This window comes from Manacus candei, unplaced genomic scaffold (genome assembly GCF_025592945.1).
Source record: "Manacus candei isolate 608988 ecotype Guabito, Panama unplaced genomic scaffold, ASM2559294v1 h1tg000018l, whole genome shotgun sequence".
Lineage (NCBI taxonomy): Eukaryota > Metazoa > Chordata > Aves > Passeriformes > Pipridae > Manacus > Manacus candei.
Window position 1 is genome coordinate 6,163,818 of NW_026138066.1, and position 27,149 is coordinate 6,190,966.

Genomic DNA, 27,149 nt, shown 5'->3' on the forward strand with positions numbered 1-27,149 from the left:
CAGAAGGTGTCCCTGCCCATGGCAGGGGAGTTGGAACGAGGTGATCTCTAAGGTAGGTCCCTTCCAACCCAAACCATTCTATGATTCTATGTTTCATTCACACTTTGCCATCTTCAAAATGTGTCTTGGACTGAGGGAACACTGAAATCATGCATTGCAGTTTTGGACCCAGTTTCATAGGAATTAATACATTGCTTTGAAGCAAAGATCGGCAACTTTCATCTCTGTGCGTTGTATGGAAAGGTGTGCGTCAGTGTAGATGGTCTTGTGTGCTGCTGCTTAGCTTTGGGGGGGTCAGATAGAAAGACAGTCGTGTCAATGTATAGCTGCAACATTTTTGAAGCAGGGTGGAGGCACAAAACAGTTGCATCATTGATTTGCAGAGAGATTTCTCATGGTAACTAAGGGTGTGACCACAAAGATACTAATGCTTCAGGAATTCTGGAGATGCAGCATCAAAATGCTCCACAACAAGCAGCAGAGAGACTAAAAAAATAGGCTGTGTGTGGTAGGAGTTTCAGGAGATTCTTGCTAGTTAGCCTGTCTGTGGTAGGAAAATCATGTCCTGCTGTCAGTCATCTAAAGGTGAGGGATAAAGCTCATCCTATGGACAGCAGATGTTGCAAACTGCCAGACAGTTGTCCAAGTGGGACAAAAGTATGTACAACTCAGTGAAGGGCACCTGCTGGACTATGCTGTCCCAAACCCCGTTGGTGATGATGCTATTGTCCCTTCTGTCACTGAACCAGTTTTAGTGCTTGTTCGGCCATTTGTAAACCAGGCTGTTCTTCTGTGGAGGATGGGACGACTTGAAGATGTGGGGGCTGTGGTTCAGTGTGGGGGCTCCTGCTGCAGTGCTGGCCTTAAACCCAGCCTCTCATTTCTGACTTGGTCTGGCAGGGCAGTTGTGCTCAGCTTTGCTGACACTATTATTTGTGGAGCCATGCTCTACACCAGCATACCAGTCCAGGTTAAAATAACTCTTTCAAAACAGCTGTGATCTGAGTCCACAAACAGTTTTGTCAGCATAACTGAGGGCTAGCATGCTTTGTCCCAGTCCTAGGTACAGGAACCAGGGCAGAAGTGTAACTGCAGTTTGTAGTTTGGTACAGCAGTTTGTAACTGCTGAAAACACCACATACATATCATGTAGAAACAAAATCAGAAAGGCAGGCAGGAGGTTCACCTGACTGAAATTGGGCATTGCAGAAGTTACTTCTGCATTCTCAACTATTTCTTTTCTGCATACAATGGGAAACAAAAACTCAACAGCTAAGACTACAGTTGTAGTTTGGCAAGTTTGGTGGGTTTTTTTGACAGAATCAACTAGGTTGGAAAAGACCTCAGAGATCATCGAGGCCTCTAGCAGCACTGTTCTCATCAGGGGCTCACTCAAAGTTAGCTAGTTAGTTGGATCCAGGATTCAAACCAAGGTAACTCTGGGGAGGGGCAAGTGCCATGGGAAGGTACTGGAGTTACTTCATGGCGATAGTTCCATAGTAGGGCTCCCTGGGCAGTGCAAGTACAGTTGGAGCATCAAAGGCAAGGCAGAAACACGTGGGACATGGGAAAGGGGAGAAAAAGAGATCATTACTTAATCTGGACCTACCAGCAGACTAAATATTTGTTGAACTGCCTCCCAGGGAAGTCAGGATGTTAAATATGTTTTTGCACTTCTTGGATTTAGTAAGATGCTTGAGACAGGCTTGCCTGATGTTCTTGGAAGCAACCTGGGACTATTGAAGCTGCCTATGCAACTGGTGAGGGAACAGTACTGGAATAAAGGCTTGGTGTTAGACTGGGAGGGTGTGCTAAGCAGGGCTTTTGGGTGGAGTGGGAAGGGAGAAGATCAGTGTTTGACATGAATTAGTATTTTCAGTAATCTGATGTAAATGAGGGAACAGTCTGCATGTTTATTAAGCTTGCAGGTTAGTAGGGTGGGAGGAAGACAGGATTGGGACTCACAGTATTTGGAGAAACCAAGAATGGATATGGGATAAAACCAAAGAGAAAGGCAGAATGTCTACATTTTGTGATGCTAAGTCAGTGGCATGAATTGAGGATGGAGAATGGCTCACTAGGTAGCAGCTCTGCAGAATAGGATTGGAGACCTTTCATGGTTTGTGAAACAAGCACAAGTGAACATTATGCATTTTATGTACACACAAAAAAAGGCAAACTGGCTGGAACATATAACTGAGAAGTGTTATTTAATAATCATTTTACTCTATAAAAGCTGATAAAGTCTAGGCTGGAATATCTACCCAGTTCTGGACACTATACTTCAAGAAAAATGCAGATCAAGTGGAAGTCGAAAAGAGAGTAAACAAGCAAAGGTCTGGATAGTGTTATCTGTAGGAGGAGGCTGGATCAGCTGGCTTTGGTCATTTTATATAACGGAAGATTGTAGGAGAACCAAAGTTTTCAAATATCTAGGGATAGATGCAAAGAGGAAGAGAATAAATCGTTCTCTGTAATGATTGCAGGTAAGGCAGGAAATAAAGAGAGGAAGGGAAATGTAAGTTAGATATTCAGAAAGTTTTTAAATAGTAAGGACATCTACGCACCAGGATAATTTCTCTGCAATAATATTGCATTTTTTTCATGAGAGCTCTCCCAAGATCAAGTTAGACAAACTACTGTAAGGAATAGTTTAGTATATTTTATCCAACCTGAGCAGTCAGAAAGCATCAGTGATTGGAGTTTCCTCATCCCTAACCATCTGTGGTTGTATCTGCTGCTTCAGGTACCAAGAGCTATGGACATGGATCCTGTCTCAGTGATAAAATGCTGCCCTGTGCCCACCTGGTTAGCAAAGCATTTGCTCCACCAGCTCAGCCACTCATTTAGGTGCACTGTCAGAATGAGCCAGAATAGCTGTTACGGTTTTATTGGGTAATTTTGGGTAGAATGGATAAAGCAGCACTTCGGTGAGCAAGTCAGATAGGTTATGGGGGACAGGAGTAGTTTTTCAGGGATCAGTGCTAAGTGGCCAGGAAGGGCAGTGGTGGGAGCTGGAGAAGGGGCATATCTGCACTATGGGTTTCCTGTAGAGCTTATCCAGAGCCTTACTGCTTCAAAGTTCTTCAAAGGATTATATTTTTCCTTTTCTTTCATTTGCTATAGTCGAGTTAACTGAGTTGCTCCACAGCTCTGGGCTAAGTAGCCATTTTAAAGCCAGAAAAATGTGCAAGGCTTAGTTAACTTCAAATGGAGTATGATTTTACAGTAGACACCCTCTTATGACATGTCTGCCCTATCCTAGATTGCTGAGGGAAGCAGGGAAGGATTTGTGCCCTCTTGACATTTTCAGAGTTCGAATATGAAGTCCTCTGTCATGTTGCCAGCCCAGAGAGCCACATCTCAGTGCACGTTTCCAGAGGACTAGTCACGACAGACTGAAATTGTTTTTTACATATTGTTCCTGTAGCAGCTCTGCATTGCTTACTATTTAATGTGCATGTGTTTCAGGGGAGGGTTTTTCTGTTTTCCTGCTCAGGGATTCTTTTCTCGCTTTGTTCTTCTGTATTGCAAGAATTTTCCTGGACTACCTGTGACACCAACTGAACTCCTGAAGTTGACTTTTCTGACCATTAGCTGTGGTCAGGGAAATGTCACTTAAAGGTCATCTGCTGTCTCATACTGACAGCAGAGGTAGGCAGGAGGGAGAGAGCAAAGAATTACTGCCGTGCCTGCACATTCTGGTGGTAGAGAGCTTTTGAAGACTCGAGATGAATCCTGCTTCACTTGTATCCAGGGTAGATGTTTATGCAGATTTATATATTGCATGCTGTCTTTGCCCAGGTGTACCCGAGCTTTTATTTCACTCTTCTGTGATACGCATACAATGAAAGGTGTGTTTAGGTTCAGGCACGTGCATATTCACAAACAGTTCATTTGACTGGAAAAGAGTATTATTTGTTTCTTGCTCTTCACTGAAGTGTGATGGCCAGACTGCCCAGGAAGACTCACTGCCTGCATCAGCTGTGCCTGAGGCCTAGTTGATGCCTCAACTAGCCAGCGAAGTTTTTTGCATTATTTTTCTAGTTATTGCAAAACCATATCCCTACCATATCTCTTTGGTTTATCTCAAAGTGCATTTCACAGCTTGTGCAACTTTCTCTGGTTATTTCTATCCATAACCAGATTGTATGAAACTAATCTGAACAGGAACTATTTGCCCCATTGTTGTAGGGGTCTGTGTACTCACTATGGTTAGTTTTCAGTTATTATTAATTTATTCTACAGATTATTCTTCATTCACTTCTGTAGTCTGAATTCCATCTATGGTGCTGTGGTGTGTTCAGAATTCATGCCATTTGGAGTAAATTCTACTTTTTAGCCCATTGATGTGAACCTAGAGGGACTCTGTATTACACAGAACATATGTGTCCTAACACCTTATCTGTGGCTACTCCATTTCATTCTGTAGGAAAGAGTTTGGAAGGCTACACATGCATTAGGAGTAGTTTCTTACCTTGCATTTATGCAAGGGCTTTTATTTTTGAATAGTCTTTTGAGATTTCATTATGAAGTTACATTTGAGAAATACTTAATCATTGGTCTTAATTTAAAAATAACATGAGCAGATTATATTTCATAGGACCTAGATACAATACTTTGGAGCTACTAACTGCACGAGTTTAGTTTTCTGTCTTTAAAAGACGTGCAACTTCCCTTTAAAGCTGAAGTTCTTTAACTATTCGGTTTAGTTTGAAATGCGAGTGTTTCAGAAATATGAAAAGAAATTATTATGGCCCCTTCAGCTAGTTCTCAATACAAACCACAATGTGATTGTTTAAAAAAAAACAAGCTACTTGCAGCTTCAGGGAAACTGTGAGGAGCTAGTGACACTTACTGTTGTCACCCTCTTTCTCTGGTCTTACTGTGGGACGTGAGGTTTGTGTGCTCCAGAGGAGCCAGGCAGAGTGAGAGATTCCTCCAGGGTTAGTGTGGTCCTGGACAGCAGAGGATCAGTTTCTTAAAACATGATCCGTTTTGGCTCTGGTTTTATACAGGGCCCGAGGGGGCGAGAAGGTCTGTTATATGGAGAGCTGCTGTTAATTCCTCAAGTTGTGGTTTTCTGTCAGCAGACAGATGTGCTTTCCTGTCCAACTGTTCCTGTTCTCACGATAGTTTCTCTTACATGGAGCAATATATATGTCCTGTGGACCTGCAGAATTTGCAGCTAGCCCTTCCATGTATGCAAAACACAGGTGCAGATTAAGGGCAGACTCGGAGCTTCCTTTGACATCAAAAGATAGTAAAGAGGATTTACAGTTCATTAGGATTGTCCTCCACCCTTCCAACCATTTCATGTATCTCTTCAGTGTTTCAGAACCATTCTCTTAAGGGTCCTGGATATCTTACTCTCTGTCGAAGCTTGTAAAAAGACTTTTTTGGGGGGGCTGGTTTTGACTCATGTTCTTGGACCCAACTTTGTGAACAATGGTTAGTTTGACTAGAAGTGTACCTGTATTAGACTCTAGCAGCCCACAAAAACTTCAGGTCAGTTCCTGTGTCTCCTGTGCTGTCAAATGGAGTATGTCAATTCACAGTGCTTTATGCCAGCTGGAGATCTGGTCCAGTGTGTTGGAAGATGCAGGAGGCAGTTGCTGTGGTGTATTTGTTAACTTTGTTGGCCTGAAAGGGTTGTGAAGTGAGAGAACTTCCACCATTCTAATTCATTCTCCAAATGTTTTTCCTCTCAACAGCTCTGAAAAGTCCAGCTGCATTTCATGAACAAAGAAGGAGTTTGGAGCGGGCCAGGGTAAGATGCGATATAATCTCCAATGTTTTTGGAAAGTCAGGAATAGTATGTCTTTTATGTTTTGGGCATCCAGTAGCTGTTAATGAGATGTAGAAGGGAATTGTTCATACTCTGGATGTAACACAGCACTGCATAGTCAGAGGTGTGTTGGGTGGGATATTCTGTAGCTTGCATGTGTGGTGAACACGCAGTGTTAACCCTCAGTGAACTGGTTGTGCCTAAAACCAATTGAATGTGGTGCCTGGATTTTCCCTGGAGTCTTCTTTCTGGAAGTCACTGATACTCTTCTTTCCTGCTGTCCATACACTTTACATTTCTGTTTTTACGGTGTCTGTTTTGCCCTTAAGTGCTCTGACCATGTTGAGCTCAGTTCTGCCTTGGAGGAAAGGTTTTCTGTTACCTGCACATGCAGTTGCCTATCTAGGACATTAGAAATTGAAAATTTAACAGAGAGGATCCCTCAAAAATCTTGTGATGCTGAAATTACAGAGACTTCTGGCTCTATGGAAAGAGGAAGCCAGGCATCACACTTCATACGGCACCTTTGCTAACTAGGGGGTTTCTTGATGATTTCTGTTCCTCAAAAGGCCTCTGGGGATATTTTTTTTCTGATTAGCCTCCAGCAGAACGAAACCTGTTATGACTACAAGGCTAAGTTTTGTTTTAAAAGTGAAAGCAACATAAAAAAAAGAACAACTGTGATTAAGACCTGTAAGGGAGTATTAGCCCTTTAAACTGTGGAAGGATTGGAACAGGGGACCTTGCATTAAGACCAGTGACCCAAAGGCTTTTGCTTATTTCTCCTCTTTTTTCCTGAAACATTCTTATTAAATTAATATTTTGGTGTGGGCAATTGACCAGTTGTGGTGCAGTTTTCTGACTGACTTTAATTTTTTTTTCCTCTGAAGGCCATCCTGATGGCCAGTACTTCCCAGTCTGTTACCCACTGCTTCCAGCTTCCCATTCCTGGGCTGTGTAAAGGGTAACATGTTCAGCCCATCAGGGTCATCTCTGTACATTGCTCTGTAATGCATCTCCAAAGACAGAGCTAAAAGCAGCTCTGGAAGTGAAATGCGCTTCTGCCCACCAAGGGGCTGCAGGGGGTCTTGAGCTTAACAAATAACATATCTTTAAACAACTGAAGAGTATGACCAAACCACAAGTCAGTCCTGAATGCCAGCAGTACATGAAAGTGTTTGCTGTGAACAATGGAACCAATGCATTTATCTTTAATGTAAAAAGAAATGTCATGAATTTCACCCTGACACAAGTTAGTGGTGGTGCATAAAAGGGGAAAAGAGGACTTTAGCTCTTGAAGAAGTCCTTTCCAGTTTCTGTTTGTGGAGCAATGTTGTGCAATTAGACTGAGGTGATTACAGTAGAAGGTCATCTTTAGAGTAAGCTCATTGTCTCGGTGCTCTGGCACAGGAGATAGGCCCCTTCTCTATTCTGTGTTTATTTAGATCTCAGTAACGACTAAAGATGGTTGTTTCTCTTCTTTGTGCCATTCAAGATTACCTCACTTCTGTGTCTGATCAACTGAAATTGGTTCTTGCTTGTCTGTTTTTGCTACAGACAGAGGACTATCTGAAACGGAAAATCCGGTCCCGGCCGGAGAGATCGGAGCTGGTTAGGATGCACATTCTGGAAGGTACGGCACGTGCTGAACATGACAACATTGACAGTAAACTTTATCATAATTACTTATTTAACAGGTTTCTATTTTTAACAGCTTTTCTGTTGTGACGCCCAAGTCTTCCTTTCACTTGGGAGTGGGCAGAAGATCATGCCTGTTGCATGATTCCTTGGGAGGGATTCAACTCTGTATGTGAATTCAAATTGTGCAGTTTTGTGTAGCTGAGCAACAATGAAATAGAATCACCACGGATTGCTCTTCTACTAAGCTAAGACACTGTGAAACATCCAGGAGGAAGTGAGGCAGATTGATCTATTTTAATAAGAGAGGGAGTGCTGTGCTGCTGCTGAGCAGCATGTCTTTGGACCAGAAAGGAAAAGATGAATGAGAATTGGGTGACATCAGTTTGAGAACAGTAAAGTTGTCTTATTCTGGCTACTGTAGTAATCCTGATAACTTAAATATACATAGTATCTAACATAGCTTTATAGTGCACAGTTATCCATTGTTATCTGCAACCATTTTTCTATACAGTTACCTACTGTTATCTATAGTTACCTTTCTGAATAGAATTAAAATACTGCTGAAGGGCATGGGTTGACCGTTGCTGGATTTATGCCATTTTATTTACTTTCCCCCAAACAGAGACCTCAGCTGAACCCTCCTTGCAGGCTAAGCAGCTGAAGCTGAAGAGAGCCAGACTGGCAGATGACCTTAATGAGAAGATAGCGCAGAGGCCAGGCCCCATGGAGCTGGTGGAGAAGAACATCTTGCCTGTGGAATCGAGCCTGAAGGAAGCTATTATTGGTAAGGCCAGAGGAGGATCTGTGCTGAGGGCATCTCCCACAGGTGGCTGTGATTAACTATCAATTCACCTGCCTGTCTAATAGAGTGCAATGCCATGGCTGGCCTTGTTTTCCTGTCTCAGAATCGTGGGCTTTCGGCCCCAAGGATTCTGAAAAGCAGAACTCCCTCTGGCCCAGATAGTGCTACAGAAACATTAAATTACAGGGAGTGTGGACATCCCAGAATAACGTGGAAGGAACTGTATACCGTAAAGACTTGAAAGAATGTTGAAGATTGAATTCCCTAGATTCTCTCCTTAAAAATCTCTCTCTCCCTATAACATGTCAACAACCTTGGTTAGGGAGAACCCACTGACTTACATCAGCGAGAGGAGAGAGGATATAAACAGGTGTGATGAAACAAAAGATGTCTGTGAACTTAAAAACTTCAGAGGATTCAAACCCTTTAAAAATAAACCAGAACAGATGTAAATCATGCCAGCGCCATTCCAAGGGCTGAAAGGAATGCTGAGGAATAGCCTTCCCACTGCCTCAGCAGTGCTCTTTCCTGTCTCCCCAGACTGAGCAGTCTGTGTGTCTGTGGTTATTCATCCCCTCAAACATGCACAGCTACTTTAAAGACAAATGGGACACAACTGTGAGCAAGACGGAATACTTTTCATAAAATAGGAAAAGGACAATGTTGTGAGATAGCATGGCTTCACTGTTGAACAAGAAGTAGTTGAGGGAGGCTGAGCTTGTGAACTGGATAATAAATAAGATGTGTGCCTTCCTTCTGACTAAGCAAAGTACATCTCTGGATTTCTGTTGCTTTTAAGTGAGGTGCAAATGATAGTATTTTCCTTCTTAACAGGATTAATTTGAGAAAATGTAGTCTAAAAAACATCGGTACATTACACATGTACACTCATGTGAATTTACCTACTGGGCATGTAGATAGACAAAAATGTTAATAGCAATCAGGGCCATCACCACTTAATCCATAGCCCTTTTTGCTTGTAAGACTAGAGGACAATTTGGGATTCTGACTTCCAAGACAGAAGAATCCAAGAGAGATTCTACCTTCCCACACACAGGATGAACACCAAAGAAACCATAACTCAACCTTACACTGTCTGACCATCTTCTTCTTTGGTGCCACGCCACAGAGCTGGGTTTGGGCAGAGTTAAGTGTCTCTTCTTATACTTACTGATCTTGTCTGGCTAAGAAGCAAGCGAAATGGTTCCCCCCAGTCTGCATCATTTTATTCTACTGGTAGCAGAGGTGAATGTGAAAACTTAAACCTGATCCAGTTTGGGCTCTGTTCTCTCGTGTTCAGTTGGTGCTTTAGACACAACTCTCTCCATCACATCATTGTCTTTGTGAAACATCGTGTCAAGTGAAGTAATTTCTTGTTCCGCTTTGCAGACATGTTGATGTTTGTGTTTTTAGTTGGACAGGTGAACTACCCAAAGGTTGCAGACAATTCCTCCTTTGATGAGGACAGCAGTGATGCCCTCTCCCCGGAACAGCCAGCCAGCCATGAGTCCCAAGGGTCTGTCCCATCACCGATGGACTCTCGGATTTGTGAGCCTCTCCCTAGCACCACTGGCACATCACTAGCTCAGGTGAGAATGTGGAGGCCTCCTGCAGTGCCCTGGAGCTTCACTGCTGAGGATCCTAAAAAGTGAGACTGAGGGATTCTTAAAAGGTATAGTTTGTGAGATTTCACATGGGGTCTTGGCTCCGTGGGGTGTTGGTGACATGCTCTGCCTATTCAGAAGCCCTTGTCATGGTGTCGGGTGGGGAAAGGGATGATCATTGCTTGGTGATATAGCCTCTGTGCAACTGATGCTGGCAGGCAAAACTGGGAGATACAAGTGTGGGATTTTGGTTCCTTTTCTGCCCTAGGAAGTTGTGCTGCTTCTCAGGGACAACTGAAGCAGTGGGTTAAAGGAGTCTGATAAACGATTTGAAGCCTGTGCTCCTTCCCTCTAAGTGGACACTTCCTGAACTCTGTTAATCTATTTCCCTCCTCATGAGTGTACTCATTATGCCTTTTTCTGTCCCTGCAGGGTTCATCCCAGTTGCAGATTAGTGCAGACTCTAGTGAAACTCTTTTCCTACCTGAGCAGCCACCCCCGCCTCTGCCACCTCCACCTCTTCTGCCCCCTAGTCTTACCAATGGAGTGGCTCTTACTGCTGCCAAGCCCCCACCAACACTCATTAAGGTACTATTTTGGCTGATTTCTTCATTGTTGTAGTTTAAAGGAAGATAAGGTGGTTACTCTGAAGCAGGTTTGGAGTTGGAAGTGTTAGATTAACAGATGCAAAGGAAGGAAAGTTACTTCTCACTAGTGTCTTCCTCTGACACTAGTGGTAACATACTTAATAGGGTTTTCTGCTCCATGATGTGTTCATTTTCTATAAAATGGGTGCTGAATGCAAAATGTTTTGAATCAATCTGAATCAGTGTTATCCCTAATTAGAGACGGTGAGTCTGCACTGGATGAGCAAATGATCTGGTGTGCTGGGAAAGCTGACCTGCATTATGGTGCAGTGTGAGCTGCTGCCGGTGCTGTGTCTACAATGTTGCCTGAGTTAGAGAAGCATGGAAAGACCCTCAGGTCAACGAACTGGAGAATTTCAAAATGAAAATCCCAGTGTGTGTTCTGGTTTACATGGGGTGTTATGTTATATCAGTGTTTCCATTCTTACTTGCTTCCTCCTTTTCTTCTAAATAGCAAAGCCAGCCCAAGTCTGCTAGTGAGAAGTCTCAGCGCAGTAAAAAAGCCAAGGAGTTGAAGCCGAAAGTCAAGAAGCTTAAATATCATCAGTATATTCCCCCGGACCAAAAGCAGGACAAGGGAGCTCCTCCCATGGATTCATCCTATGCCAAAATACTGCAGCAGCAGCAGCTCTTTCTCCAGCTTCAGATCCTCAACCAGCAGCAGCAGCACTACAACTATCAGACGATCCTGCCAGCCCCACCAAAGTACGGGTCCACAGTGGCAGCTCCGTTAGGAAGCACTTGGTTCCCCAGTAGTGTTGCCAGAGATGTGATGTTTTTGGTGTGAGGTGTGGCCACTGGGTGTAACACACTCAATCTTGTAGGTTACAGTGGGCCTCAAAAAGGGCCAGTGCCAGATGAATCAGACAAAAGTAGTTGAAGTGAATTGGTTGGCACAGCAAGGAGCATGGATATAGGTGAAGGCATCGGTGTGCTTTAACATCTAGGGCAGCAGCAGTGACCCAGATGTTTCTGAACTTAAATGATTGTTGACACTGAGGGCCTCCAGTGCCTTTCCACCTTGGTTTTGATGTCTGTGTCTTTTATTTTCCTGTAGGCCTCCAGGGGAGCAGCAGAGTAGTGCCAGTGCCCCTGCCGTGCGCAATCTCTCTGCCACAGTCAGCAGTGCATCTTCAGGATCCTCTGGTTCCAGTGGGTTGATGAGACAAAACAGTAATGCTGCGGTGGGCAAGCCTGGCCCTCTCCCTGCCAACCTGGATGAGATGAAGGTAAATGCCCTGTGAAGCTGCACAGTCCCTTTTTTGCCATTGTCAGCGGGCAGTACTGAACAATGTTGCTGTCCCAGAGCAGGGCTGAGGTGGACTGACAGGAGTTAGTGACAGCAGCTGGGATTGCTACTCTGCAGTCTGTACCCGAGGTGCAGGTTTGATGGCCTTCAGAAGGATCAGTTTAGTCCTTTGTCTTGTGGCTCTGGTAGCTGTTGATAGTTGTTTGGTTAGGAGTGTGTGTTCTCTTAATGTTGCACTCTTTTTTCCCCCCTGCATCAGGTAGCAGAGCTAAAGCAAGAGCTGAAGTTGAGGGCCTTGCCTGTCTCAGGCACAAAGACGGACCTGATTGAGCGTCTCAGAGCTTACCAAGAGCAGAACGGTACAGCCGGCCAAACAGCCTCCGCTCCCAAATCCAGCACAGCAGCTGTCCTCACAAAAGCTGCTGAAGTGGTGGTAGCCTTCCCAGCTGCCAGGCTGAGCACAGGGACAGCCCTTGTCACCACTGGCATTGCACCAGCAGAAGTAGTTGTGGCCACAGTCACAGGTGGCAGCGTGATGAAGTTTGGCAGCACAGGCTCGACTCCTCCTGTTTCTCCAACTCCTTCCGAGCGCTCACAAATGAGCACAGGGGATGAGAACTCGGGCACTGGAGATACCTTTGGAGAGATGGTGACCTCACCCCTCACCCAGCTCACCTTGCAGACATCTCCAGTGCAGTTCCTGGTGAAGGAAGAAAGCACCAAGTCTGCCTCCTGCAGCATAAATGCAGCACCCAGGTCAGAGCGGTGTAGCACTGGTAACAGCAGAGATGCAGAAATTAGGGACAAAGACCAGATGCTGCAGGAGAAGGACAAGCAAATCGAGGAACTCACCCGCATGCTGAAACAGAAGCAGCAGCTGGTTGAGATGCTTAGGCTACAGCTGGAGCAGGAGAAGCGCTCTCAGCAGTCACAACTGGCCCCAACGGCTGCGGGAGAAGGAACGGCCCTCGCCTCCAAGCCAGGAGCATTTGGCACCCAGGTCAAGAGTGAAAATGGTTTCCTGAGTTGCCAGTTTGCGAAGCAATCCAGTGGCCAAACAGACCAATTCAGCCCTGCACCACCCGCTAGCCAAATGGACACTTCAAATCCAAGCCCAGTGCCAAAGAAAGCCGTGATGGTGAAGCAGGAGGTGCCAGCCGCGGAAGCAGAGCCGTTGTGCCAGTCCCACAGCCCGCGGCTTTTCCTTGGCCAGCAAGGGAGCGCCCTAAGCGACCTCATCAAGGGCACCCCTCCCCCTACCCTCATCACTGACTCCACAGGGACCCACATCGTCCTCACCGTGACCAAGCAGAGCACCGAGAGGCAGGGCCTCTCACCCCACGGAAAGGCAGGGAGCAGCTGCCCGGCCTTGCAGGTACGCAAGGGTCAGATCCCATCGCTCCTGCGGGCAGTTGGATTCCTCTCTCCTCTTCCCACTCCTATGGCTGAGGTTACCATAGGATGGTAACTTACTTAACAGAGTGGAAATTCAGTGCAGTAAAAATACTGAAAGGGCCGAGTTGCTTGCTATGGTGGCCAGTGTATAGTGGCTTTGTAAAACAGAGCAGTGTAAGCAGATCTTCAGCAAAAAAGACTGGAATTTGACAATGAGCTGTGTACAGCAATGCACGATTGGCTATGTGTATCACAGGCTGTTCAGCATTCTTCCAAACACATGGTTCTGCCTTTTGTCAGGCAGGATCTCGGGCTTGGATGACAGGGTTTGCTGCCACAGTTCACTAGTTTTTGAAAGAACAACTATGCCCATGGTACTAAAACAAGCAGAGTGTATTTCACCTCTTGTCCTTTACTGTAGAGATCATAGCTGGAGTGATAGATGGGTCACCTTATCTACCAAGAGCTGAAATCAGACCCTGGAAGCAGACAGTTTGCCTTTTGGCTGCTTTTTGTTTTAGTGCGTGTCAGTATTTCAGTGTTAACAGAGTCTTTCATCAGAGGTGATTTACTATTCCCCTGCTGGCATGAGCTCACCACTTAACAGAAGTGTTCCAAGCGTTTCTTCCAGGAAGGGATAAATATGCCCAGGTTTTATAGCATAAGTCAAACCCCAGCATCTTCCATGACATCAGAGAAGGTTTTTATTCTCTGCTGGTACATTTCTTGCACTTTCTGCAGAGCAAATGGCAGTGTCTGCCATCAGGGATGGACACTGAGCAGGCTACGTTTGCTGCGTAGCAGGTGAGATGCCAGGCAGCTGTCCAAATACCAGCATCCATTGTCACCCTTGATACCCCAGAATATATAATCTGAACTCCAGCTGTGCTCCAGAAGGGCACAGGTCTTGTGTCAGGTCTGTCAGCCCTCAGGACATGTCATGGGTAGCCCAGGGATTTAGACTGGTACTACCTCCTCTTTTAGGAGTCTGAATCACACCCCAGTCTGATTTCTCTGCTCAGTGAAACAGAACGATTGACTGAATTTTCTAGAGAATAAAGAGTGGAGAAAAACAAACTTTATAAATCCTTCAAGAAACAAGAGCCCTGCTCCATGTTGTGCCTGGGGAATAACCCATTATGGATACACTTTCCTTTTCAGAGAGTACAATCATCACCTGCTAAAACTCCCAGCCAAGTGCCGTGTCAGCCACCTGCAAGCACCCCCCAGCAGCCCCCACAGCAGCAGCAGCCCAGAGGACTAAACCAATCCAAGGTAGCTTGCTGTCTGCTCACTTTTTTCCTTGTTTGTGTTTGCCTGCTGCCAGGATTTGTAACACAAGGGCAGATACCAGTGGGTGTTTTAAACAAGCATCGTTTGTGGATTAAAAACAACGAGAGGCCAGAGTGGGCAGCCTTGGTTTATAGAGGTGTCCCTTACTCCTGAAGGAGTGCAGCTGAACTGAAAAGGTGGCTGCTGCATTGAGAGAGGGTGGTGTGGGCAGTGTGCCTGCTGCTGAAGGTGCTGTGTGAGCTCAGAGGGGTAAAAGGGATGTGACATTTTACCCTCTGATACTGCTGAGCATGCTGTCATTTCCATTCTCGTGCCTTGAGCTGCCTGTTAATTACCTCTCTGTGAAGTGCAATGCTGCTTCAGGAAAGAGAGCACCTCTGACTTTACCCCTTCTCCAGGTGATGGCTGTAAAGAGGATCTACTGTGCACCTCCTCCCTTTCTAGCCTGCTTAGCTGTCTCTCTAACGTGTAATTAAGATATAGAAAGATTATGAAGAGTTTTTAGAGCTTGGAGGATCACTTCTGACTCTATTCCTGAAAAGGATTTGAAGACAGGAATCATTTCTAGTGTAGTCAGAGTGAGATATCTACTTTGCAAAGGGTGAGTGCCTTGTTTGCTTTGAGACATTTGAGAAAGTGCAGAAGGTAAAGGAAGGCACCTGTTTTCCTCAGTCCCTTAGCCTGTGTGTTGCAGAGGCATCCGTGGGACTCTCCCAATCCTTTTGCCTCTATGCAAGGTCAGAAGCCAGGTCTGCAGGTGGCCATGGGGCAGCTGCTCCACACCATATTTTTTTTCTTGGCACCTCCAAACCTGCAGCCTTTCTTATCCAATGGTTTCCATAAACAGTCCTAAAAATTGGTGCTTTTGGCAAAACCGGCTCACCTGCTGTGTCAAAAAAGGTACCCTCCCAGCACGTCCCCATGGCCTGTGTCACAGTGATGGTTTCCTACCCCTCTCAGAAAGAGAGTGGACCCCAGACCATCTCTGCCAGCTGGGGCCTGGCATCCGTCCTCTACCTGTGGGTCACAGAACAGATGAACAGCTTTCCAGGGAAAACGGGATGGGAAAGGGCATCAACACTTACACATGTTGGAAGTGGCATTCAGCAGCTGCCCAGGGATCACTGCTCCAGGCGTGCACGTTTCAGTGTGGGTCATGCATAGCTGCTGTAGAAGCAAAGGCCTGATCCTTGTTTGAACTTTTCTTATGGGCAATTGTGTGCTGATTCATCTGGTAAAGCTGAGTCACAAGCACCACTTCCTGCAACCCTTGGGGTTTCCTTTGGAGCTCTGGTGCTGCTGAGTGCTCTGGTGCTCTCCGCCCAGCATCGGGCTGTGAAACTTGCTGCCTAGTGAGGCTGGCTTGTGTTCCCAAAGCAGGCACTGCAGGGGGATGTGGGTAAAAGACAGGCCCTGGATATATTGCACTGAGTAGGCTGAACACACAAGGGAAGTGCCCTCTCTCTCTCCGAAGTGCTAGAGGACTTCCCCACTTGGACAGATGGGGCTCTCCCCATCCAGGAGTAGCGAGGTAGTGGTTTGTGGTGTGGCAGCTTTAGCATTAGAAAAATCAGCAAAAGATTTCCAGCTGCGAGTTGGAGGGGAAATCTGTCTTCCTTCCCTAGAGCCAGGGCATAGTGCACAGAGTCCAGGGAAGAAGGCAGACTGCTGAGAGTAGATCCGTGCAGACCTCTGTGCAGCACTCACGAAGCGAGGGGTGATGATAGCCTCTCAAAGCAGCTGTGAGACAGGAGTTGATGTGGACTTTTCCCTGATCACCCCTTCTGCCTTCATTCTAAACAGCCCTCATCACAGCCCAGCTCTCCTGCTGCCCCTTCCCCATCCCAGATGGACCTGGAGCAGCAACAGCACACGCCGCTTTTTGGAACTCCTCCACCTGCTCTTCCTGTTCCCTCGGTCCCAGTGAAAGAGCCACCACCAGGCTATGAAGAGGCCATGAAAAAACAGCCAAAGGCCCAGGTGAGATCAGTTGTTCTCCCTGGTTTCCTTGGGGAGCAGATGAAAAGCTGCTTAGTTTCCACTGATAGGGAATGGAGACATAACTGCACCTTCCCAGTTAAATTCCTTCTGGAGGGTTTAGGGCAGACCCTAAACTGCAGGTAAAAATTCCAAGCCACTCACTGCCAATTGCTGATCATACTTTCCCAGCCAGTAACAGCCTGGGGTTATGGAGGACTCTGGTGCCATGCTTTGTGTGCTCATTCTTGGTAGATAACAGCCCCATCCCTGGAGTGAGGGAGGAGAACCAGCAGCCAAGGGTGTTGCTGGAGGTGGAAGCTCCCCTGGTAAATAGGAAGCTAATCTTGCATTCACTCTCCTCAGGAGAATGGCTGTTCCAGCCAGCAGATGGACGACCTGTTTGATATCCTCATCGAAAGTGGAGGTAAGGAGACAAAGCCAGCATTTCCCGTAGTCTGGGTCTGAGTCTGGGGATTGTAGAGCACTGAGGGGAGAGTCTGTCATGGCCCCAGTCTTTTCTCCACTGTCCCTTGCAGTGCCTTTAGCATGGGCAGTAGTCAATAAGGCACTGAGATGCCAGTCAGACATTTGGTATGACTGTGATTCTCAGTGGCTCTGCTGCATCAGATCTGGGCACGTGGCTTCTGAGATGCTGGACTGAGACTGAATTCCTCAGAGGTGGGCTGAAAACTACCTGTAGCAAGGCAAGCACAGGATGAGTTTCCTTATCCCGCTGGTGGTCAGTGATGGCTCAGTCTCAGGGGGCTCCTGTGGCCCTGGTGGGTGGGAGGGATCCTTCTGATGTTCAGACAGGCTTTTCCTCACCTGGCCTGCCTGGTTGTTCCCTGTACAGAGATTTCTGCTGACTTCAAGGATCAGTCGTCCCCAGCTGGGAAAGAACCACCTGTGGCCTGCTCCCCACCGCCCAGCAGCCACCATTCCTCAGAGCTGGCGGTGCCAGTGTCCTTGGGGCAGCCGGTGCTCGTGGGCCGGCTGGAGGACTTCCTGGAGAGCAGCACCGGCCTCCCACTGCTGACAGCAGGCCATGATGGGCCGGAGCCCCTGTCCCTGATCGATGACCTCCACAGTGAGATGCTGAGCAGCTCGGCCATCCTGGACCACCCGCCTTCACCTATGGACACCTCGGAATTGCACTTTGCTCACGAGCCATCTGGGAGCATAACCCTGGATCTGGCTGAGTCTAACTTGGACAGCATGGACTGGCTGGAGCTGCCAGGGGGGCCTGTCATGAGCCTGGCTCCTCTGAGCACCGCAGCTCCCAGCCTCTTTTCCACAGACTTCCTTGATGGACACGATCTGCAGCTGCACTGGGATTCTTGCTTGTAATTCTGTGAGCAGAGACTGAAGGGAATGAGAGTGGGAGGGCACAGGCATGCAGGGGGAAGAGGCCAGTCAACCAAAAAAAAACAAACAAGGTCCCAGTATTTGTACTCCTCCCCTAACAGTGTCCTTCCTGCATGAAGCCAGCAGTGGGCCAGGCCAGGGCAGGGAGAACTGCTGCTGCAGGGGGAAGAAGCTGCAGGAGCTGTGGGGCTGGCGGCCTCCTGCCCACTCCATGCAGCCTGACCCAGCCCAGGTGAGAGCAGAGCCGGCAGCCCCTCCTCCTCCAGGCAGGAGCAGTGATGGCAGTGCATTGCAGCCAGGAATGAGTTCCCTCACGTGGGACAGAGCTGGGCCTGAGCTGTTTCCAGAAGCAGCACTCTGCACCTTTCTGGGATTGGCAGATAAAGCGGGTTGTGCTGGCCCAGCACGGTTGGTCTTAACGGTTGATCTTGACGGCTGAGGAAGGGGATCCTGCCTCTGGAACAGGACACAAAAGCAGGAGAGCTGGCTGGGGGTCTGGAGTGGCTGCCCTCTGCACCACCTGCTGTCTGTCAGAGGAGGGTCTGATCTGCCACAGGGCTGTGAGGAGCTGGGCAGAACAGGCACCTTTTCTAAATGTAGCCAAAGGGAACCAGGGTGACCCACCAACCTGGTAATGTCTAAGCTGGTTTCCCAAATATTGCTGAGCTTTGCAGAGGCCTGACTGCCTGCTTGCTTCACTCACCTTGGGCTGCAAAACAGATTTTTAAGGTGCTAAAATGAGGTCTTTATATGTTAAAACCGCTGTCAGTCACACCCCATTGCCCCCAGCTTCCACAGCACTTGTGACATCCCCAGGTGAGCAGGGCAGTCAGGCTGTGGCAGGGGTAGGGACAAGAAAGCGCCTGCGTGCCCTGGGGAGCTGGTAAGGGGCACAGCTGGCAATAAGCAACATATCATTGGGGGCCACGTGCAATCTGTTCTCCTGCCTTTGCTGTGTTGGTACCTCACTGTAGCAGGTGCCCCAGGGGAAAGAAGCAGCTGGGGATAGATGTCAGACCCAGTAGGTGAGAAAGGGGAAGTGGCACTGCAAAAGGGGGGTTGTATGGCATGGCACAGGTCCTGGCTCGGTAGTGCAACTGTGAGGGCCCCTTTCTGGGGAGAAGTGCAGGCCTAAAAGCAAGTACTGGACAGCTGACCTCTGCTCTTCCTTTCCTCCTGTCCCATGGGGTAAAAGGCAAAAGTAAATGGCAGCTTAATGTGAGCTGGTGCCCTGTGTCCCTGCAGGGCCCCGGGCTGGTGCCTCGGGGTAACTGCTGAATGAGGAGTGGGTGGACAAGCACCCCAAGCCCCCCAGAGCCATGATGATACTATTCCTTGTGCGGGGTTCTGTGTTAGAAACCCAGGCCTGTGGCTCACTCTTGTGCTGTTACTCCTGTTAAATTCCTGTGTTAGCTCATGACCATACTGAGCAGGTGGGACATGGCTTAGGTGACCCCATGCAGCTACCTCGCTGCACAGCTGTCCCAGCTTTGGCACTAAGCTGGGTCCAGGCTGCTCTGGCTCAGTGAGGTGGGGGAAGCCATAACTTCTGAAATCATACACACCAAGGTACATGTCCCTGCTCAGGCAATGAAAGGATCAGCCACCATCCTCAATATCTGCTTGAGGATGCTGTCCCATCTTTCCCTTGCACTGGGCTGCAATGCTTCCTGCTGGGGAGGGGTAGCTGTGAGCAGCCACATGCTGCTCCCCTGCACCTTTGGTACATGGGCCTCTTCTCAGGGGGAGGCTGGGCCACAGGAGTGTTGGTACTTCTGCTCCATGGAGGAGCAGGTTAATGCCAGCCCTGCATGATGTGCTCTCCCTCAGCCATTAAACTGGCAGCTGGCTGTAGTCATGTCTGTTTGAGCTGGGAGAAACTCCTGCTTTCCTGAGCCCTATTTGCTTGTTAACTGCATGGGGAGCCACTTTCTTAATCATTTGCAGGGGGAGCCTGCTGGCAGCTTCCTTCCTTTCTGCCCCTTTCTTGCTCCTCTCCCCCCCTCCCCGAGTTGTAAGCAAGTCAGAGCCTCTTATCTGCCTCCCTCAGTGTCTGGGCTGGGGAGGACACTGTCCCCCTTCCCCCTAGGCTTTCTGTTACTCAAGCTACAACATCACATCCTAAAAGTCAGAATAACAGAGACTGGTGGGCACCCCTTCACTCCCCTGAGCCCTCACAAAATTCTCTCCTGGTGCAGCCCTGGTGCTGGCTGGGAGCAGTGAGTACATTAGAATCGCCTTGCAGAGCTCCCACCAGCTCCCCTCGAGGGTGGCTGCCCAGCCGTGGGACCAGGTGGGTGCAGGAGGCAAGGGGTTTCTTAGGAGGGCAAGTATGGATGAGGTTGGGAGGATCTCTGAAATGCTAAGGAGAAAAAGTGAGGCTGCCTGTTTGTCAAACTCTCAAGCAAAATGAGGTTCTTTTAGCCCCCAGTTGCAGTAGCCCTCACAAAAAACAGCTGTGTGATTTCCTTCATACAAATAATTACAAAGCTGCAACCAGTAAATAAAGAATGAAATTATCAAAGTGCAATGAGCTCCTAGAGGAAGGTAGGAGTGCTCCAGCTGCAGTCCTGGCCTGTTACCAATTTACCTCTCCCCTGGGGTTGCTGGTGAAAAGACTGAGCATACGGGTGCTCCCTTTCACCTTTACCCATCCACCTGCCCTGCAGGTGGGAAACTGTAGGAAATTAGTGACCCTGACTTTGCCCAACACACTTGGGCAATCGGATTGGCCGATGGGCTGAAAAACCTCAAGGAGCCCAGAGGATACAGAACCATGACCTCATCTCTGGAGGAATCCAGCTGACCTGCCAGAGCCTCTCTGCACAAGGGGCTTCTGCCAGGAGAGCAAGTGATAACCCTGTGCCTGTGGGCAGAGGGGAAGATGGTGCCTCAGCCCAGGAAATGTTAGAAAGTCTTTTCCCCAAGCAGTGCCCAGAGCAGGCTTGCCCAGTTCTCTGCTTTCTTACTATTATTTGTTTGAATAATAGTTCAATAGTTCTTTGTCAGAAGAGGTATTCCCCTGGACATACATTTTTGCACCCATTGGGAAAAACGAAGTCTGATGTTCTGCCTCTACCTTGAATGTAATCCTGAATCTTTCTGCTGTAACCACTACTTGTTTGTAATGTGTATTTGACTAGCACGCACTCTCCCTCTTCCACTATGCAGCAAACGGCGAGGGGTGATCAGCACCATCAGAACTGGATGGTGTTGGGGCATCAGATCCAGAGCAAGTTTTCAACTGGAAAAGGATAAAAGTGACAAGTTAATGGGGGAGAGAATCGATCTTTAAATTGAATTATTTTTTCAGTTACAAATATTTGGAAAAAAAAATCCATTTTATTAAAAAAATTCCAAACAGCCATGTGCTCAAAAACTTCTCTGCTATGCTAGTGGGAGGCCTTGGGGCCACTCTGCCTTTTCCAGCTAAGGGTGGGTTATCCCTCTGGGTCTTTCTCAAATGTGAAAAAAGCAGCTTAAGTGGTGGTGCCTCATCCTTCTCAGCTGCAGGGAGATTCCCTCAGTGTATGGAAATTACCTACCCTGCAAGCAGAAGTAGGTCTTACGCTAGAACAGGGGCAGCTTTTACAGCCTCCCCCAGCCCAGCAGGCTGGTCTGGACCCCAGCTGGTGGTGAGGTGACACTGCCTCTTCCACAGCCACATGCCAAATGAAAAGACTCACTCTGACATCAGTACAGACTCTGCAACTTCCACCCTCCCAAAAGCGTGGGCTTCTCAACAGAGTTCTCCCAAAGGCCTGTGCCCTGTTACTGTCCCACTTTGCAGATAAGACTTCACCTGCTTTTTCTGGAGACACCTGTACAGACAACACTGCTGTCTCCCCTACCCAGCCCTGCTTTCTGCCAGCCCCACTCCCTTTCCTAAGAGCCCTCCTCCTGCAGTGTCCCTACAACACCTAGTTTTCAGTCTTTCTTGCTTTTCTGGGGCTATGCTGCAGGGCTGCACTTCAGGGAGGGCTGATGGTGCAGACACAAGGCAGGGCTGCCACTGCTGGCAGCAGAACTGCCTCTGCCCTGGCTGCTGCCTGACCTCGTGGGCTGCTCTGATGCAAAGAGCTCCCTCGGTACCAGCACAGATTGAGCAGAGACCTCAGCTTGATGCTGGCAGAACCCAGCACAGAAATGGGGTTGCCATTGTCAAGTGGCAGAAATTAAAAACTTGAGTCCTGGCCCTGTCAAAAAATAAGACAAAGCCCAGCACTCTCCCAAGATGCAGTTTTTATTTACAAACCCACCAAATAAAGGAAAGTAAGAATCTAGTGTCATCCCATGAGTAGTTTGTGCTCACAGACAAGCGCTTTCAGTAGAAAGTCACAGACTCCATATCCAGAGCCACCACCACAAAGCAGCAATTCTCCACTCCTGACCCATGTCCCCACTGCCACTGCAGGGCGAGGAGGATGAGTTAAGTCTCCCTGAGCCAGCTCCAACTTAAACCTTGTCCTGAGCTACAACAGTGCCAAAATATACACGTTCCTGGAGTAAATTTACAGCTTTTTGGTTAACAGTAAAAATCATCTAGAGACTAAAATGACAGCATGAAACACTTGTTTAGGGGAGAGGTGGTTTTTGTCTGCTCCCAGAGGAGACAAGGACCATCCCCTAAGGCTGTTACAGTGGTAACAGGCTGGTAAACTTGGGCAACTCTTGTCAACACCCCACACAGCAGTGCTGGGGAGGTAGGATGATGCTGATGGCAGTTCCCCCTTCTCAGCCCCGGCTCCAGGCCAAAGGAACTTGTCCAAGTGTCCCCCCCACAGAGGGGAGCCCTTGGCTGGCATGGGGAGGGGATGTGCTCTCTCTGCTCCTCTACAACGAGTCTCTCACCAGCCCAACTCCACATGCACCTGCAGTGCCAAGTGCCAACGTCTCCAGCTTTCACACGTCAAAGCCACCCCGCAAGGGCTGTCCCCACAGCCACAGCCATGCTCACACACCCACACAGCTGCTGGTCCACGGGGTACGAGGTGCTCCGGCCAGGCTGTTCCCCCAGGCTCTGGTGGGGAGGCAGGGCTGAGGCAAGCAGAAGATGGGGACAGTAGAGATGCAGAAAGCTGGGAGCGGGGCACTTGGTTTTTGTAGCCAGAACACACTTGTCCCTTTGCAGCACTACCCTTGACCATCACCTCCCTTGGGTTGGCAGCTCGGCCTCTTGGCGCTGCTGCCATCTGTCCCAGGTGGTCTGGCAGCCCCCCCCGAGGGGGATTTTGTCACAGATACAAGTGGGTGGGGTGGGGGAGGGCAAGGGGTGAGACATGACAGGGGTGGGGGAGAGGAGTGTGTGCAGTCAAGAAGGTTTCCCAGGATGGGGTGGGGGGGGTCACCCATCTATGTCCCAGCTGAAGAGATGGTGCTTCACGAGCATGTCCTGCACTCCTTCCTTCAGTGGCTTCTTCTCCTTCTCCTGCAGGACGACAGAGACCTGGGTGAGTGCACCACACCCAGAAAAGGGAAGGTCGTGTCTGCGGGCAGAGCCCAAGCACACAGAGATCTCCAGCACTTTGCAGCCTTTGCACTTCCCACCTCTGCACAGCTGAAACAGGGAGAGGCCCTGCGGTTTGGAGAGCACCAGGGAAGGGGGGGCCTGCCATTTCCCTCTGCCCCAGCTGGGCAGTGGCAAGCAGCCCCATCCACAGCCTCCGGTGCTGGCTCAAGAGGAGGCAGAGGATGGGCTGGAGGACAAAGCTGGGAGAGGGGAGGCAGTAAGCAAAGCCCCTAGCTGAGTGAGAGAATGAGAGATGCCACCTACTTACCTCCCTCTTTATTGGCAGCTCCCAGTCCTGAGAGAGGCTGAAGGCAAATTTGCAGAGGACCCTGCAACGGAAATGGAAGAGAGCTATGGTAAAACATACCCACCCACCCAGATCACACTCCCAGCCTGTGCCCACAACTGCTGCCCCAGGCACAGCAATGCACTGACTCCTCAGCTTGTCCCGGCATGCTACTAAGCTTACAAGGATGAAATTCCTTGTTGGATAGTGTTGAAAAGACAGCAGCAGTCACTCATTCCCTCTTTACCCATCGCTGGGCTTCACATCTTGCCAGGCCCAGGCTGGGAAGAGAAGCTTGAAGATGTGACTCAAGTGCAGCCCCTACAGAGCCTGGTACAGCAGCACAGGGAGGCAGGGGCAGCCCTGGGCTCTGGGGCACTGCAGACACGCCTGGCTAAGGGCTGCACACAGCTAGCAATGGGGGTTGAAGGTTCACTCTCCAGAAAACAGATCCCTGCCAGCAGCACCTCAGAGTTTCTGCAGCCCTGCCTCTCTCTCCCTGGAGTAAGAGAAGTGTCCTGACTCCCATGCAGAAGTGCTGCAAGGAGTTGGAACAGGGAGCTCCCTTGCTGGCTTGGCCAAGTACGACATAAGACATGAACCAGTCCCACTCAGTCCTTTGGCTGTGCTGAACTGGCACTGCCCCCCTGCTGTGAGAAAGCAGCCACAGGACACACAGTACAGAAGTGGAGAGAGCCCCCTCCCATTCAGCAGCAGCGCAAGGAGAACCCTGTGGTATGTACACACAGGCCTGCTCTGGATAAAGATGCTCCCACTGGGTCCAAAGGCAACTTGATGGTGCAGACAAAAGCCAGTTCTCCCAGAATGGCAGCAGCAACCAGGCTGGAGCAGTGGTGATGGCAGCTCCCTGGGACTTCACCTGGCTTTGCAGAGTGCAGAAAGACCAGGAGCACACCCATGGATGTGTGCCCTGGGCTCCAACTGATGTGCTTTGTGTGAGCTCAGGCACTAAAGCTGCTTCCAGCCCCTGACATCACTCCCTTGCTTAACCAGGGAGTCAGTCAATGATGACCGAGTCCTTCTCAGCCAATGACAGTCCAACTGTCTCCCTAGCACATTCCCTGTTCCCTGCTTGGACTTATGGTGGCTGGCAGAGGACATAGGGTGGAAAAGGCAGTCTCTCCATCAGAGCAGTTGCAGGACACAGCAGGAGGTTACTGCCAGGCAAAGGCTACATGCTTGTCACAACAGGTCCCCAGCAGCCAAGCTCTGCTCTTGGATCAGGCAGGCACAGTACCTTGTATTAAACCACCTAGAGAGCTGCTGCTGCCTCAGCACACAGTAGGAAATTTCTGGGCAGCCCATGCTGTGACACACTGGAGAGGGCCCAAACCCAGCCACGGCAAGGGCCACCTCCTGCAGAGAAGGAAATCCATTCCAGACCCTGCCCATAGGGACACTTACCTCAGCTCACATTTGATCTGCACCCAGCCGGGACTGCGCAGGAATGACCAGGGATGGAACCACTTCTCCACGGTCTGCAGGCTTGAGCACAGCACCTCCAGCCACAAATGCAGCACCTGCTCACTGCAGCAATGGGGTAGAGGCATGTTACTCAGCTGAAACCAGGGAAAGAACCCGCATCCCTCTGGGATTGTCTATTTTCAGCCCAAGCCTTGACCCCAGTGGGAACAGGATAACCCAGTAAACTTGTGTGAGCCACTCCATGCAAAAGGAGCTACTTCTTCCAGCTAGGATTCAGGCCAGCACAGTGAATAAGGAGCAAGTCCCACTCAGTGGCTGCAGTGAGAGGGGGGAAAAAGACACTGTGGCCAAAGGTAGATTGAAACCACTGTTGCCCTTAAGCCCATTGTGTCCCTTCCCAAGCTCCTTGCACCCACAATGGCCAGATGACTCACTTGAGTCCAACACAGATGAGAGAACGAAGCTTCACGTCCATCTGTGCATGTGCAGCATCGTGTGTCATGTTCACAGCCTGAACCGCCTGCAGGGAGGGAAGATGTGGTTACCACTGGGCAGCCATTTCAGCAACACAACCATACTCTGCCCTCTCTGGAGCTCCCACCCTCACCAGTGCCACCTGCTAGCACCAGAGGAGCTGAGAAGGTTTGTGATATTCTCGAGCATCTCCCCCCAGCAGCCTCCACAGGAAATCTCCTGCAAGTAGGAGCTGGGCTGAGTGGGCTCAGGGCAGCACTCACCCGGTAAAGCAGCTCCTCTGGAGTGAGGACTTTGCCATCTTCATCAAGCCTGTAAAGATCACAGCAGAGACTTAGCTAACCCCAGAACCACCCTGGGCACACACAGGCCTTTCCTGCTTCATACCACAACAGCTCTCTTGCTACTGCTGAGCCCACAGGGCCTCTGCTCCCTTGCCCAGGGAGCAAGATACAGATCCAGATGCAAACACAGGAATTCAGGGAAGGGAACAAGAGCCACTGCTGGCCCCAAGTCAGCACAGGCACAACCACAACTGCAGGAGGATGAGGCAGACCATGACCTTTCCCAAGGTGCAGAGCAGCATCAGTTTGATGAGCAGGCAGGGGCAGGGCATAGACCCATCCACTTGGTGTGACTGAAGTGGCTTTACCTGTAAGTCTTGCAGAGCACAAGGCGAGAATACACGGAGTCAAAGTCCCGTTCCACTTCCCGGCTTGCAGCCTAGAGGAGCAGAGGGACAGTCAGCACACTCTGCCATACAATCCCCTCACCCCAGCCCTCTGGTAACACTGCCCCATGAAGGAAACTGGGACATCTCACCTCTTCAATGAACAGCCAAGGGTGGCAGGGCCCTCCCAGCAGAGACGGCTTCTTCAATCCATGTTCAAATATGGACTTCAAGGCTGGACAAAGCGTTCCTCGCACCAAGTCGGTCACTCCTTCCGTGACTGAGTCATCTCCAGCAATGGAGTACTGAGGAACACGAAGAGCCAGCTCTCAGCATACTGGTGAGGGGGCAGAGTATGGAGGTGGTCCACTCACCTACACCTTCACTGCACAGATCAATCCCACTCTCAGGTGCCAGCCAGCCCCCACCTCCTTTACCCCTTACATGCTTGCATAAGGCACCATGTTCTGTGCTGCTGCTCGGAGATCTGCTGGAACACCAGGACCTTTGTCCTTTGGTGGTCCCCAGGAGACCACACAGGTGACCCCAGCACCATCGTGGCAGTGTTCAGCATGTTGGAATTTCTGTGGTTTGGTGTGACACTGACCGAGCTAAGGTACAGAGAGGGACTTGCACTGAGGGTCTCTGGGACTCTGTAAGCTGCTAAATGTCAAGGCGAATAGGGACAGATAGGAATTTCCAGGTCAGGGGGGATATTGTGTTAACAATCCTATGAGTGGGATCCTCTCTGTTTCCACAGTTAGGAGGAGAACCGCTCAGCAGTACAGAGCATGTTTATACACAGAGAGGTGATTTGCATCCAAGGAACCAGCCCTGAGAGGGGGGGAGGAAGCAAGTGGGGCTTCGGGTCAGCCTTTGAGCTCTTCCTCACATTCCAAATGCTGAGGAGGAGAGGGAGAACAGGGCCTTCTCCACTTCCCCTGAAAATTGCTTAGGTCAACAGCTGATGATGTCTGTCTCCTACACATTACCTCAGCCT

At 49.2% G+C, this 27,149-nt stretch overlaps 2 protein-coding genes across 7 annotated transcripts in view; one reads left to right on the forward strand and one right to left on the reverse strand.

Moving 5' to 3' along the window:
* The window catches only part of MRTFA (myocardin related transcription factor A), a 77,668-nt gene extending 56,541 nt beyond the window's left edge, over window positions 1–21,127 (forward strand). For 2 of the 3 annotated variants that reach the window (XM_051784204.1, XM_051784203.1), the window contains 12 exons: window positions 5,715–5,770; window positions 7,346–7,421; window positions 8,052–8,213; window positions 9,645–9,820; window positions 10,268–10,423; window positions 10,937–11,187; window positions 11,540–11,711; window positions 11,991–13,106; window positions 14,288–14,401; window positions 16,223–16,399; window positions 16,763–16,823; window positions 17,253–21,127. In XM_051784204.1, coding sequence (XP_051640164.1) covers window positions 5,715–5,770; window positions 7,346–7,421; window positions 8,052–8,213; window positions 9,645–9,820; window positions 10,268–10,423; window positions 10,937–11,187; window positions 11,540–11,711; window positions 11,991–13,106; window positions 14,288–14,401; window positions 16,223–16,399; window positions 16,763–16,823; window positions 17,253–17,746 — 3,011 coding nt within the window. In that variant the 3' untranslated portion in view covers window positions 17,747–21,127. The remainder of the gene's footprint in view (window positions 1–5,714; window positions 5,771–7,345; window positions 7,422–8,051; window positions 8,214–9,644; window positions 9,821–10,267; window positions 10,424–10,936; window positions 11,188–11,539; window positions 11,712–11,990; window positions 13,107–14,287; window positions 14,402–16,222; window positions 16,400–16,762; window positions 16,824–17,252) is intronic. The other variant, XM_051784205.1, reaches the window with a different exon arrangement.
* An 864-nt stretch (window positions 21,128–21,991) lies between these two features.
* The window catches only part of SGSM3 (small G protein signaling modulator 3), a 29,249-nt gene continuing 24,091 nt past the window's right edge, over window positions 21,992–27,149 (reverse strand). For all 4 annotated transcript variants that reach the window (XM_051784217.1, XM_051784214.1, XM_051784216.1 and 1 more), the window contains 7 exons: window positions 26,302–26,454; window positions 26,132–26,202; window positions 25,743–25,791; window positions 25,440–25,525; window positions 24,985–25,107; window positions 23,542–23,602; window positions 21,992–23,192 (listed from right to left, as the gene is read on the reverse strand). In XM_051784217.1, the coding sequence (XP_051640177.1) occupies window positions 23,109–23,192; window positions 23,542–23,602; window positions 24,985–25,107; window positions 25,440–25,525; window positions 25,743–25,791; window positions 26,132–26,202; window positions 26,302–26,454 (627 nt within the window). In that variant the 3' untranslated portion in view covers window positions 21,992–23,108. The remainder of the gene's footprint in view (window positions 23,193–23,541; window positions 23,603–24,984; window positions 25,108–25,439; window positions 25,526–25,742; window positions 25,792–26,131; window positions 26,203–26,301; window positions 26,455–27,149) is intronic.